The 14,008-nt window shown below is 38.0% G+C and overlaps 1 protein-coding gene across 1 annotated transcript; it reads left to right on the top strand.

Moving 5' to 3' along the window:
* Positions 1 to 898: 898 nt before the first annotated feature.
* Positions 899 to 13,970, top strand: nfe2l1a (nfe2 like bZIP transcription factor 1a). Its single transcript, XM_052131986.1, has 6 exons — positions 899 to 980; positions 1,740 to 2,365; positions 10,161 to 10,352; positions 11,266 to 11,352; positions 11,458 to 11,601; positions 11,700 to 13,970. Exons 2-6 carry the CDS (start codon positions 1,844 to 1,846, stop codon positions 12,996 to 12,998), a joined length of 2,244 nt encoding a protein of 747 aa, XP_051987946.1. The 5' UTR covers positions 899 to 980; positions 1,740 to 1,843; the 3' UTR covers positions 12,999 to 13,970.
* The last annotated feature ends 38 nt before the right edge of the window (positions 13,971 to 14,008 follow it).

Raw genomic sequence — 14,008 nt, 5'->3', positions numbered from 1 at the left:
ATACTAAGTCATATTTACAAGATAAAATCATAAATATAAGATTAAAATTCATAATTATAAAAGTCATAATTTAGATATAAAAAGAGATAATTATGAGATAAGTCATATTAACAAGATAACATTTTTTTTATAAAAAGTAAAAATTGAGATACAAAGTCATATTTACAAGATAAAATCTTAATTTTAAGATTAAAAGTCATAATTATCAAATTAAAAGTCATAATTATGAGATACTAAATCATATTTACGAGATAAAAAGTCATTATTATTAGATTAAAAGTCATTTTTATAGAAAAGTAGTCATATTTATTAGATCAAAATTGTTTTAATTATAAGTTAAAAAGTAATAATTTTGATAAAAATATCATAATTATGAAATACTAATTCATAATTTTTAATGATTATAAATAGAATAATTATGACTTTTAATATCCTAATTATGATTTAGTATGTCATAATTTTGACTTTTTATATTATAATTACATATATTCTTGTTTTAATGAATCCTGAGCAGTTATAGATTTAGATGTCTATCAGTTATCCTGTGACACTTGTCCCATGATCCAGAGAGAGAGAGAGACAGACAGACAGACAGGCAGGCAGGCAGACAGAGAGAGAGAGAGAGAGAGAGACAGAGAGATAGACAGATAGATAGATAGATAGATAGATAGATAGATAGATAGACAGACAGACAGACAGACAGACAGACAGACAGACAGACAGACAGACAGACAGATCCTTCCTCACGGTAAATACCATTTGATATGCTATTTTTGGACAGTGAATTAGCATACACGTCCCCCAAACTCTGTCAAATGGTGTGAGTCGTCTTGCTGAAAGTAAACCGAAAGTTTAATCACGTCATAAAGGGAGGAGACCTTCCACCTCTTACTCATGTCACATAAAAACGCCCACAGTACAGTTCTCTGATTCAGAATAACCTGCTCTCACTTCTTGATTGCACCCTCTCCAAGGACAAGGTAATTGAATGTTTTATTAACTAAATTATCTATAAATAATAATAAAAACAAATATTTTGAGTTCATACTGCGCGAGCTGTTTTGAATGTCTTACAGGTAGGCTTTATTATGATACTATCCACATTTAAACAGTTCCTCTAAAACGCTTAAAATCACATCAAATGTTTAAGTTAGTAAAATTATTGACAAGATATTAATAATGTGGCAAGGACGATTGTGCCACTCACTGTAAATGTGTAGCCTATATGTTTGCATCGCTCATAATCCACTGTGAACCCGCCAAACACATTTGGGAACCAACTCGTAACGTTTTAAGAACGTTCTTTTTAGGTTTTCTTTATTTTTATTACCATTAACGGTTTTTAAGGAAACCTTAAACACCCTGGAACACGAATGTTTATTACATGTGAAACATTTTGATTACATCACAACGTGTCTCAAATAAACCATTGCCTTGTTATTTAGAAATACTGAAGTAGGTCAACGGAGTGTCATGCTTTAATGAATGGTGTTTATGGCCCTTGCGCATTATAGAGTGTTGTTGCGTGCTGTCGTAATGTACGCAGTTTCGCGAAGCCCTTTATTGTACCACTTTGTTTACTTTGGTAAATTAAATTAGTTCTTGAAACTACCTGAAAATAGTTCATTCATGTTTGGACCGTTTGCCTGATGTGTATGCATTAACTAATCCAACTGCATCATACAGTCATTTAAAACAGGTACATTATGATAGCCTAACATTACTCTTTTCTGTTTCAGAATTTTATGTGACTATTTTTTTCTAATAAGCTGGACACAAAGACACACTCAGTGAAGTTGAGACCATATAAGCTCATTCTTTGCTCTTGGCATTGGTTTGGGCCATGCTGGACCTGAAGAAGTACCTCACAGAGGGCCTGATCCAAGTGGCTATTGTTCTCAGTCTGGCTGGGATGCATGTGGACGTGGATCCTTACCTGCCCCCACTCAGCGAAATCATTTTGGACACCAGTTCAGCTATACCTCAGACCCAATTCCACAATCTTCAAAACATCCTGGATGGATGTAACCTACATCCAAAGAGCATAGACCTAGATGGGTTCTTCACAACCCGCAGGCTCTTGAGTTGGGTGCGATCCCTCGATCGTCTGCAGGTGCCAGCAGCGGAGCTGGATGCCTGGTTGGTCCACAGGGAGCCTGAGAATGGAGTGTCTATTTCGGCCCAGATGGGCCTGCTTGTGGAGGATGATGGACTTGAGGATGCAGAGGACTCCTCAGAGCTAAGCATGAGGTTGGGAAGTGGAGGAGAATTGGGATATGACATAGCTGAAGATGAAACTCTAGGCACTTTGGGGCATATGTCAAGAGGCCTCAACCATTCAGACCACGATGACCTAATTAAAGAGGTAAAAAAACAATGAAGCCAAAAGTATTTACAGCATTTTTGGATGAAACCTGTTTTGTAGTTTCTTGCATAATAGTTCAAGCAAATACTTGTGCAAGGGAAGTTGGTGCAAGCAACACCATCCATGCAAGGGTGATTCATCATTAGTAATTAATTTAAAGTCTTTAAATAAAGACCCTTTAAAAGCCTTTAAAAGTTAATGACATTTGACTATTACATGTGCAAAATAGCCAGTGAACATTTAATTGACGTATTGTTTTGTATCTAAATTTTGCCTATTTTTTCAGATTAACAATTTTGATTGATTCACATATTGAACATAGTAAAACGAAACATATATACACAGAATCAACAATTAACCCCCATTATATCAATATAAAATCTTAAATTGCATAAGGTGTACCCTTGTGTCTCTAGATGCAGACTTGACATTTTTTAGAATCCTAGCCCACTCTCCCTCCTCCAATACAAGTTCAAATCTTTCTGCCCATAATCCCTTGAGAGAAGTTGAAGCTCCGTCCCCCAGACTCTAAATTAGCAGGGAGTAATAAACTGATGCCTCGTGACCTTTTCCAAAAGCAGTAATCACCACTCCCAGAGTATCTGCCGCTTTAGTGGGGTGTATGCTACTCCCAAAAATAGAACAGAGCAAGTGGCGCAGCCTTATATACCTAAAGAAAACTGAGATCTGGGGATCCCAAAATGTTACCAATGAAGCCAAAAGCTTCCCTGCTTTGTCCCCAGACTCAAAGTATGACTGTTTTTCCCTGAATAGACAAAACTCCTCCTTCCGCAACAAAATAGTATTATATCTGTATTTCAAGCAGGTCAATTCTCTCGCCATCAGATGACATTCAGCTCTGCCTCTGCACTTTTAATATTCCCTTCCGACTCTACGAGTTTTTGTGCTTTGGATTTTTTGATGAATGAGGCATACTGTATGATCCGACCCCTAAGAAACACCTTAAGTGCCTCCCAAGCCACGTCCACAGAGGATACTGAGGACCACTTGGTCTCCATATAAACACTGATTTCAGCATATAACATTTGTTGGAAATCAGGATTTTGCAAAAGAGATACATTAAAGCACCAACTATATGATTTTGTCCGTATGTGGCAACACCTCTAAACACACCAGGGACGATCTGAGAATACAATGTTTCCAATTGAGCAATCGACACCTGATGAAATAAGAGACTTAGATATAAAAAAATCTATTCTAGAATAAATCTTATGGACTGATGAAAAGAATGTATAGTCCCTACCAGATGGGTTCAAAAGTCCCCAAATACATGTAAGACCAAGATTTTTACATTTGAGTCCATCAATAAATTAAAGTCTCCTCCCAATATTATATCATGAGGGGTGCCAGCGGCTTTCAACATCCCTTCAAGATCTATAAAAAAGCCTTGATCTTCCACATTAGGTGCGTAAATATTAGCCAAAATCAACCTTTGGCCATACATTTTTGCTGAAACAACAATGAATCTTCCTAATTTATCTTTACTCTGTTTGAGACATTTGAATTGCAGATGTTTACTTATTAATGTAATGACTCCCCTGCACTTACTTGAGCCAGCACTAAAGAAAACATGCCCACCCTATAACGTTTTCAGCTTCCTGCAGTGAAAGATGCATTTCTTGAAGAAACACTATATCACATTTCTTTCGTTTAAGAAAATTTGACATTTTGACATTGATTGTGTGTCAGCAACAGAATTAGAAAGACCACATTCCAACATTAGTCCAATAATCAAACCCCAAACTTCCCCCAGAACCAAACAAACAGAAAACAAAGTGTGCATTAGCCCCACACACGACAGTGCCAACCTGTGTTTGAGTCCATCCCTCAAAAAGTCCATGTATACCTACGAGAACACCCGCAACAATTTGCCATCAGATTGCTCAATACCGGTGTTGCTATACAGTTCAGTGAGTAAGGTCCACTCGGCTGCAAAGCGAGCGCCATGCAATGACCTACTCATTGCTGTGGGCATGTAACGTTGATTGACGTATTACAGCAAGATCCTCCAAGTCAGCAACAACCTTCTTCAGCACTGCCGTCATGCTTGACAACTGATGCTGAATCTTTTCCACCGAATCGTCCAAATTGAGCCTCCGGAGGGGCTTCAGCTTGAGCTCGCAAGTGTCTTTAAATGTCTCCAGGTTCTGAGGATTTTGTATTCATTGACATATGTCCTTCCTAGAACAGTTAAGAATCAGGGTATATCGAATCTCACCGGTTTATGACATAAAAAGTATTAAAACCAGTAAAGTGCACAGAGCTCGCCGTTCACACGTCCGAACCGCGCATGGCATCACGTGACCTTCCACTTTAGCGTTTTTAAAGATTTAAGCATTTCAATTTCATAACAAAATTACATCAAATTCAATTGCGTGTTTTTAACCAAATAAAAATAAAAATACTTAAAATATTTAGGTTTTAAAAATTCTTTTTTTTTAGGATGAGTCAATTCAATTAGATGGAATTTTGTTATGAAACTGAAATGCTTAAATCTTTCTAAGGTTACATTTCCTCATGGCTTACAATTTCCATTTAAATTCTTCTCTTTCAAAATAAGGGATTGTTTTACCTTTGTATATTCACATTATCAGCTGAAATATTACACTTGGCAGACACTTGCAAAAATACATTGAGGTGGCTGGATTCAAGTTAATGCAGGACAAAATAACACATTGAATAGTGACAATCCATCACAATGCTTTTTTTGTTTGTTTGTTTGTTTGTTTTGTTAATTAAAATATGTAAAAAAAATAAATAAAAAAAAAGCTTGTAGCTTTACCATATTACTCAAACTGTACATGTCCATTTCAATTCTGAAAACACACAACCAAACAGCACTGGCCCAATACCAGGAATGTTTTGTCTGGATATTCTTACTGATTTGTTATTGAGTTGGACAGAAGTGCGTGTCCCTGTCTTAACCCTCTGTCTTCACTGCACTGTTCATATTGCTGCACAGCTGAGTGTTAAGCAACACAACATTTGATATGACTCGTGGATGGAAAACATAAACTTGGCTGGGTTTCCCCTCCATTCGTTATTTAACAGTTGCATGTTGTTGTGTTTACTGTTCGTGAGACGTTCTTGAGACCCAGAGATTTTAGGTTAACGGCTAAAATGTGATTGCTTGTATGTGTACTTGCATGTCACATACAGTATTCATTTCTTTCAGTACTGTGAGCAGCATTTTTGAAATAAGCAGAAACAAACCAAGAAACTTACATAGAAACCATGCCTGTCCCTAAAACCATAGATATTATATGTAGATTAACACTATCTGCTAATCTGATCTGATTTCTCAATTTAGATAAGGACACGTGAATTGAAAAATAATTGACTTTGTAAAAGTATTTGTTCTATAATGGCCATTCAAAACATGATAGACAGAAGGAAGAAGCAGAGTCTCTTTATACTATGCACACACAGGGTCATGATATTAGTTCATTGAAGAAATTAAATATAGAAAGAAATTCACCCACCATTAGTTTTAATCAATCATCAATGCTCTTTGGCTTTATAGTTAACCAGACTGATCTCACAGTGATATATTATTGAAATGCGAAACTGCCTCCAGTGGCCAAAGCGGTCAGTGTTGTTAGGCATATGGGCACGTGTTAGCTCCATTTTCCATGTGTATTGTCCATGGAGGGGTGCCAAAAGAGAGTTTGCATGGAGGGTGTATGCATTAGCTATTCTGGCTGGAATTTTTTTCAGTGTGATCTGAGATAAAGAAGCACAATTTAGGGGGGCCTGGGTGGCTCAGCGAGTAAAGAGTCTGACTACCACACCTGGAGTCGCGAGTCTGAATCCAGGGTGTGCTGAGTGACTCCAGCCAGGTCTCCTAAGCAACCAAATTTGCCAGGTTGCTAGGGATGGTAGAGTCACATGGGGTCACCTCCTCGTGGTCACTATAATGTGATTCTCGCTCTTGGTGGGGCGCGTGGTGAGTTGTGCGTGGATGCCACAGAGAATAACATGAACATCTCCACAGGCGAGTTACTACGCCACCACGAGGATTTAGAAAAGGAGAGAAAAAAAGAAGCACAATTTATGATAACAGTGTGGTCAGATTTTACTGCTGATTTGAAATATGTACTTTGATCTTAATCTTGACTATCCGTTTTGGAGATTTCAGTCTTTCCTGCAGGAGCTGCACTGTCATGCCACTTGTTTACACAGAAATTAGCTGCCCAGGAGTGTTCCGAATATGGCCGCAGAGTGACCTGACTTGCTAAAAATACTTATAATGTTATAATACGTAATGTTATGAGGAAAAATGTAACCTCTGAATCGCTCTCATCACTCATTATGCACAATACATTTTTGATTACTTCCTGGTTTCATCGCTGTGTCCGAATCCTCTTCCGTAAGGTGGTTTATCATATGACCCATGACAGACTGCTATTATATGCATCCAGAAGGAGTGTCTGCCTGGCTGTGCAACCACATTATTTACATTTGTGGGAAGTTCAGGGCACTTTCTTTTGCTTTCTTCACCCATATATAAACTCAGTGGCACAGCTAGAGAAATTTCACCAGGAAACTTTTTTACTTTCAATTCCTCCATCGGTGCTTTTGAATTTCAAATAGAAACCACACACCCTGTCTAGAACCTACTGACTGAATTCCCCTTGAGTAAGGACCCTCTACTTAGAAACAGTTGCCATGTGTTTGTCAAGTCCCCACATGTACAGACCAGATCAGATTTGACAGGTTTTCAAGCACATGATCCGCAGGGCTATTTCTGAACCACGGGCCATCTTGTTTGTTAGTGTGGTACAAAAGGCTGCATATTTGGCCCTATGGCACATTTGACCACACCTCACTGTCTGTCCACAGTGTTACTGGATTAGACGACTGTTTTTACCCCAGGGTTTAACAGATGCATGCAAGTAGGCTGAAAGTCTTTGTGTGACAGATACATAAATGTTACAAATGTAAAATTACTGAAGCACTACAAGTACTGATGCTAATGTGGTACCACAGTCAGTTAACTGATATCAGTCGATCAGTCTAGCCAAGGACTCTAAGCTAATAGCAAAACCACCTCAATTCAATGTATACTGTACATAAATACAAAAATGTTTTAACTTCTCAAACGATCCAGTGATGGAATATTTTTGTTTCCATTCTGAACATACCTCATCTAGTTAATTCATAGGTAAATCATTAACATTAACATTACCTGGACTCAAAATGCACACAGAAAATTATGTATTTGTAGTACAGTATAGTAAAAAAAAGTACAAATACTACATTTTTGTACGTAACCCATGTGTGTCAATTTAAAAAAGGTACTCAGAGGTCCTTAGAGGACAAAAATATCCACATCAAAAACTGCCATAATAATATTATATATTAATATTATTTTCCACTTTCAATTTTTCAATCTTTTTAACCAACATCAGCCCTGACCATAACTACCAAATATTCACTAATTTTCATGATTTTAACCCTTTAAATACAAGTTTGTTTACATAATGCCATTGTTGTTTTTTACACACGCACACACATTTCTCAATACACAAATACAAAACATACTCTGACATCCATACCAACACACCCACACAATTTTAGCTGCATCATTTATTCAATTGGCCTGCAGTGCTCTATAATACAGCAAACTATAGAAAATAGGGGAAAAGCCTGTATTTGCTCCATAGGCTAAATGTGAGAAAAATGGCACCATCTCATGGAACATATGAAAACTTTATATTTTGAAGCCAGGGCTCCGGAATGAAAGCATAATGTCATAGAATTCATGTTTTTATATTTTAATGGCACTGGGATCAAATATTGTCAAAGGGGACATTTTTGCCTTAAGGTCCTGAGTGTAACTATTTTGTGTACAGAGTGTATTCTAGATGTACAGTATTATAGGAACAAAATTCTCCCCAAAAATACACACCTTTGGCAAAATGTATGCCGTTGGCATAAATCCAAATGAAGACAACAATGTCCAGAAAGTCGCTCAAGGGTTAAGTACATTTCTGAGGATTTCTACTTTACTTACTAAATATTTCGGTTTAGTTTCCTTTTAATTTTTACTACATTTTAAAGAGAAAATTAATACCTCTACTCTGATTCATTTGTCCAGATGATTTAATTACCTTTGTGACTGCGCATTGCAAAACAACAATAACAAAAAACACAACTGCAAATGTAAACTGTATGCAGCTTAGGATGTCAAATCATTTGATCAGTTTGATTATTATGAATCAGTGAAATTGGCCATTCATTCCACTAATACAAATCAAAATAACAAGAGAAACACTGCGTATAATGCGTGTTGTTTCTCCGCTGCAGAATCAAAAGGGAACTTCTTAAGCTTCATGTTTGGCTTAAACATAATGAAGAGATCCTATTTTTGTACCTAAACATAATTTTATTTTTGCTGACTGCTGTACAACTAGGAAGATAAGCAAACTTGATGAGAGGGGCAGGAACCAGAGACATATCAAAATCCCCCTCCCTGCATCAATGTAGTTCAAACAATGGCAGCTGTACTTGACCAGGCAGGCTAGTTGTGACCCCAGACTAGACATTTGACTGCACTTAAACATGCCCAAGCATGTGCTCGCTTGGATCTTGGCGTCCACATCACCAGTCCGGCTAGTTTTGTAATCTGAGGAGACATGTACATTTGCTTTCGCAACGCCTGTTTACTGGCTACTGATCAGTTGTCCAGGACCCTTCCTCCAACAGATAGTACAGGAAGATATCTTTCAGTGCTCCACATACCTTAAGTTTAAAATGTAAACAGACACATTGACCTTGTCTAGCCCCCTCTCTGAATGAGCATATGTTTGGAGGTGAAATGTGGTGCTGTTGAAGGTGTTTTGTATCCTATTTCTTTGAATAAGCTGCACACCCTTACTCTGGGGGACTTGGTTTGTTATTCCCCTAATACTAAAATGTTTTAGACTACTTTCCAAATGGACTACAAACATCTCTGGTGGCTAAGGGGACTACCAATAACAACAATAACAGCACAGACACCAATCAGCTTCATTAATCCCTGTCCAGACTAAGGAAAGGTTAGGTCTATTTATAGTCAAAAACTGATTGTTTGAAGTGTCTGCAAATGTGTGTCCCATATTGAAAAGTAATAATAACTTGATAAAAATAGAGTGACAGTAATTAATTCATTGAAACCTGAGGTGGGGGAGTTTAAGGCAAGAGCCTATGATAGCTACAAGATGATAACTTCATAGTACATCATTTTATGACTGGATATAAAGCATCCCGTAAAAGTGTAACGCTCAGTTTGTGCTAATGATTTATGTATAATTATCAAACCAAGCAATAATATTTCTCAGTAAGATGTGTCATGCCACACTTTTACCCTCACCCCTTATATTAGGTAGGCTTATATACAGTATGTACATGTTTGAATATTATATAAATATTAATAATGTTTACTCTCAGGGCCTCAAATACATCATGAGAGCTAGACATTTGAAAGCCACCATTCTCTTGTATCTGCAATATGTATAAGTATTTGTGCATTTTACATTTGATGCTATTTTTTTTTGTTCGACTTACCAATGGAGATAAATAAAAGAAATCCAGTCACCAGCATTGCATCATAAAGATGGACCATCCTGACTCACCTAAGCACTAGTTTATTTGCAAAACCTTCAATTGCATTCCAAAGCTGATATGGCCACGACTCCAAACATTCCTGTCCATTTGGGAACATTTCTGTATTTCCTTCTTGCTGCCTGAAAGTGAGAAAGACTACACTTACTCCTTCATTTTTAATTTGCAGGAAGGAGATGGTATGTCTTTATTGTGGGAACAGGGACCTCCGCAAAACATCCACCAGGACCAGTTGGAAAATGTAGGAATCCAACCTCTCACCTTGTTTGATGATGATGAGGAGGAGGAAGATGAGTTTATGGTGGATGGCTGGACAAATACAAATCCATTTAGCAGCCAAATGTTTGGAGAGGATGTGCAGGTATGATGGCTTTGTTTTAAGTGAATATACCTAAAAGTTTTCTTAAAAATCAATTTACCCTATAATATAAAACAATATTTAATATAACGTAATGTGAAAGAATTGAAGAGTAATTTCCAGCAGAATCACTTTGAATATATTTGCTTAAATATTTGCACCTTTTGGACACATGGTTGGTTGTAGGCAAGCGTGCAGGACACATTCAACACAATGGGTGTGTAACGTGATCAGTGGAAAAGAGGAGGCGAGAACAGGCTTGACAATATAAATAATGGTTTAATTAACAACTTAAATAAAAGACAAACACACACTTGACGGACATGTCCGTAAACGATCTCTCTCTCCCGCACGATCCTCTGCAGTCAACCTTTATCCCTCTCGAAGACTTGATTAGCCTAATACGGGACCGGGTGTGTAAGATCATGACCCGGCCCCACCCTCCGCCTTGCCACAGGGTGAAAAAAGGAGAAAAAGTCACAGACACTGTCGTACCTTACAAATCTTTGACATAGTATCATACCTTTATAATTCTTCAGAAGGTCTTTGACAGAAACGTTGCAGTCTAATAAGATTAGCAAACTATAACCAATTATATTTACATAAAAATGTGTACACTGACCTAGTGTTACAAAGTATTGAGTTTGTGAAGCCATGAATTGGATGAAAAATACCTTTTGAATCCACATAAAAGGTGCATAATGTAGAATTTGGCACTGAATGCCTCACTGCAGATTTGCAAAGGCTGCTTAGTTGTAGTCATAAATATGAAAGCTGTCTGTTTGATGCTAACCTTGATTAAGACTTTCCACATTCCTGTGCAGTGCAACATTGGCGCCTTTGTCTGACCTTGACAGATAACAGTGATTTGAGATTCATTAAAGCTTTTCCTAAAGCTCACATTCTCCTCTTTCAGTTGTCTGGCATAAGGGAGGACACTTCTCTTTCCATTGAAGAGTGCTTGCGTTTCATCGATGTTAACTTCTCAGAAGAGGATCCAGAGGTAAAAACCTACAGGACATATCACCCTTTAGTGCTAGAAAGAGAAAGAAAGACCTGAAGGTAAATTTAAAAGCTCAAAATATTCCTCATGTATTTATTTTCTCAGCTGACAGGTCCTGATGTTCAGAATGTAGAAGAACATACACTTAATTTCCAGAGGCCCCTCATCTCACCCTTTTTGCCTGAACAGGAATCCACATTCAGCCTAGAGCAACAGTGGCAAGATGTTTTGGCCATCATGGAGTCACAGGTAACCATTTTACAGACAATTTATTTATTGTTTTGAAGTCTTAAGTTTCAATTATCTGTGGACTTTTTCTGTGGGTTTCAACTTGTTTTACTTTACAGGGCATGGATACAGTTGAAACAATTAGTGATTCTGTCCTCAGTATGAGTGAGTCAGACAGGAGTGTTGGATCCATGGAAAACTTAATTCATCAGGATGTTAGCCTTCACCAAGCCACCCTGCCACCAATCACAGAAGGTCCCAGCACAAACAGCATCATGACGGATGAAAACTCCATGCAAAATCTTAACTTGGAAACCTCTTCTAATATAAATGTAGCTTTTGAAGACTCTGATATCATAGATCTCCTTCTGACCCCTGGGACTAATAGTTCAGTTAACAGTAACAACCTACCTGCCTTGTTTGAGCAAGAAGGCCTAACAGTCCCTTTAGATTCTCTTTTGGAAGAGGCCATGCTTGATGAAATTGGCCTTATCGATTTTGCTTTGGAAGGATTTAGCCAGACACAGCCTGCCCAATTTGAGGAGCAAAACAAAGCAGATTCTGACTCTGGTTTATCCCTGAACTATAGCCAAAGCCCCACTTCCACTAGTAGATCTATGTCTTCTAGTTCCTTATCATCTTCATGCTCCTCATCACCTTCCAGCCCATCACCTGGTTTCATGCCTGAGGAAGGGGCTGTGGGCTACACCAATGTCAAGGAAGAGGAAGGAGCTGTAGGTGGCTACACGCCAGAAGAAACAAAAATGTGTCATAGAAGTTATTTGGAAGCCAGGCAGTTTCATCGTCTCCCCTGGCTTGAGCACATTGGACATGATCACACCTACAACCAACCTCAATCTTTCAGTCAGAAAAAATATACAAAACACCCCATCGATGATCCATTTGAGGAGAACACGCTGGATCATATGTCGAGTCGGGATGAGAAACATGCTCGTGCCTTGAATATTCCATTCCCCAACGAATGTATCATAAATTTACCTGTTGACGAGTTCAATGAGTTGCTAGCAAAATATCGTCTCAACGAGGCTCAGCTCACGCTTATCAGAGACATACGTCGCAGGGGTAAAAACAAAATGGCCGCACAAAACTGTAGACGAAGGAAACTAGGTATCTTACTGGGATTAGAGCGTAACGTAGATGGCCTGCGACGCCACCGTGCTAGACTGCTCAGGGAAAAGTCTGAGATCTCGTGCTCACTCAGGGAAATTAAGCAAAGCCTAAACAGTCTGTATCAAGAGGTATACGAGAGGCTAAGAGAAGAACAGGGACTGCTCTACTCTGACAACAACTTCACCTTGCAGCAAAACAGCGTCAGCCCTGTTACACTTGTTTCACAACGCAGATCAAATTCTCATTCCAAACGTAAACTTGGCAAGAGACAAAAAGACAAAAAGTGAAAGGGAAGACTAAGATGATAAGCTAATGTTCATTAGTTCTGCAGGCTAGACAATGGAATTACAAGATCCAGTGAAAACAGGCTCAGGAGAAATGCTCTCTGCTTAAGTCTACCTGCAGGTTTTCCATGGTTCAAAGGAAATTTGCACCAGGCAGGGTGTTTTTAACCCAAGGGATCATACATAAAAATTCACTACACAGCCTGTGTTGGCACATAACGCAACATCCACAGTTGTAAGACAAGGCAAATAATGCAAAATACATGGAAAGGAGGGAAATTCAGAGTGGGCTACAAGAAATTAGGCCATTTTCATGGACTCGATGTGAACATGACATTGCATGCTCCACAACAGACATTAACCAGACAATCCATGCAACATTGCCTTGCCAAAGTGTGCACTTGGGAGTCTGTACCAATTGGGATATTAAATATTGGCCTCACATTACATGACAGCAATAAATATCCAATAAAGTAGGTATTCAAAACTATGGCCTCTCATCTTCAACCACAGAGCCCCCTTGAATTTCAATGAGAGAAATGGATTTGTTGGTCTCGTTTAATTGATCAGTGGTTCTCACCCTTTTTGACTCTGTGGCCCAACATTGGCCAAGATTATTTTCAAAGCTCCCAATTTGGAGTGACAATAGATTACAACCATTTATCACAATTTCATGAGTCCCGAGGTTTCAATAACTGTTAGTTTTGCATGTTGAAGGTCTAAATTTTGATGTGAAGTGCCTTTACCATTTTAATTATTTAAACCGGTCATCTTCCCCCCCTTGAAAGTATATTGAGGCCTCAGTTTCCTGGTTCAGAACTACTGTAATAGATCACATTACTGTAATGTAATGGTAAAATGTAAGTGTACAAAATATAGGTTATGCAACTTGATTTACATTGTTAAATGTTTTGTAAAATAATAAAAATAATTTATATTAAATTGTTTATGCACCTTGTTAAATATTTTGCAGTGAATTTTCATTGACAAGCTGGGATTGTTCTTGTTTTAAT

This window comes from Xyrauchen texanus, chromosome 8 (genome assembly GCF_025860055.1).
Source record: "Xyrauchen texanus isolate HMW12.3.18 chromosome 8, RBS_HiC_50CHRs, whole genome shotgun sequence".
Classification (NCBI taxonomy): domain Eukaryota; kingdom Metazoa; phylum Chordata; class Actinopteri; order Cypriniformes; family Catostomidae; genus Xyrauchen; species Xyrauchen texanus.
This window is presented reverse-complemented; position numbering and strand designations above follow the sequence as displayed.

Bases quoted from the DNA above. Each gene is read 5' to 3' on its own strand.
- nfe2l1a (XM_052131986.1), top strand. From the start codon at position 1,844: ATGCTGGACCTGAAGAAGTACCTCACAGAGGGCCTGATCCAAGTGGCT. The intron at 2,366-10,160 runs GTAAAAAAACAA...TTTAATTTGCAG, and splicing joins ACGATGACCTAATTAAAGAG to GAAGGAGATGGTATGTCTTT. The intron at 11,353-11,457 runs GTAAAAACCTAC...TTATTTTCTCAG, and splicing joins TCTCAGAAGAGGATCCAGAG to CTGACAGGTCCTGATGTTCA.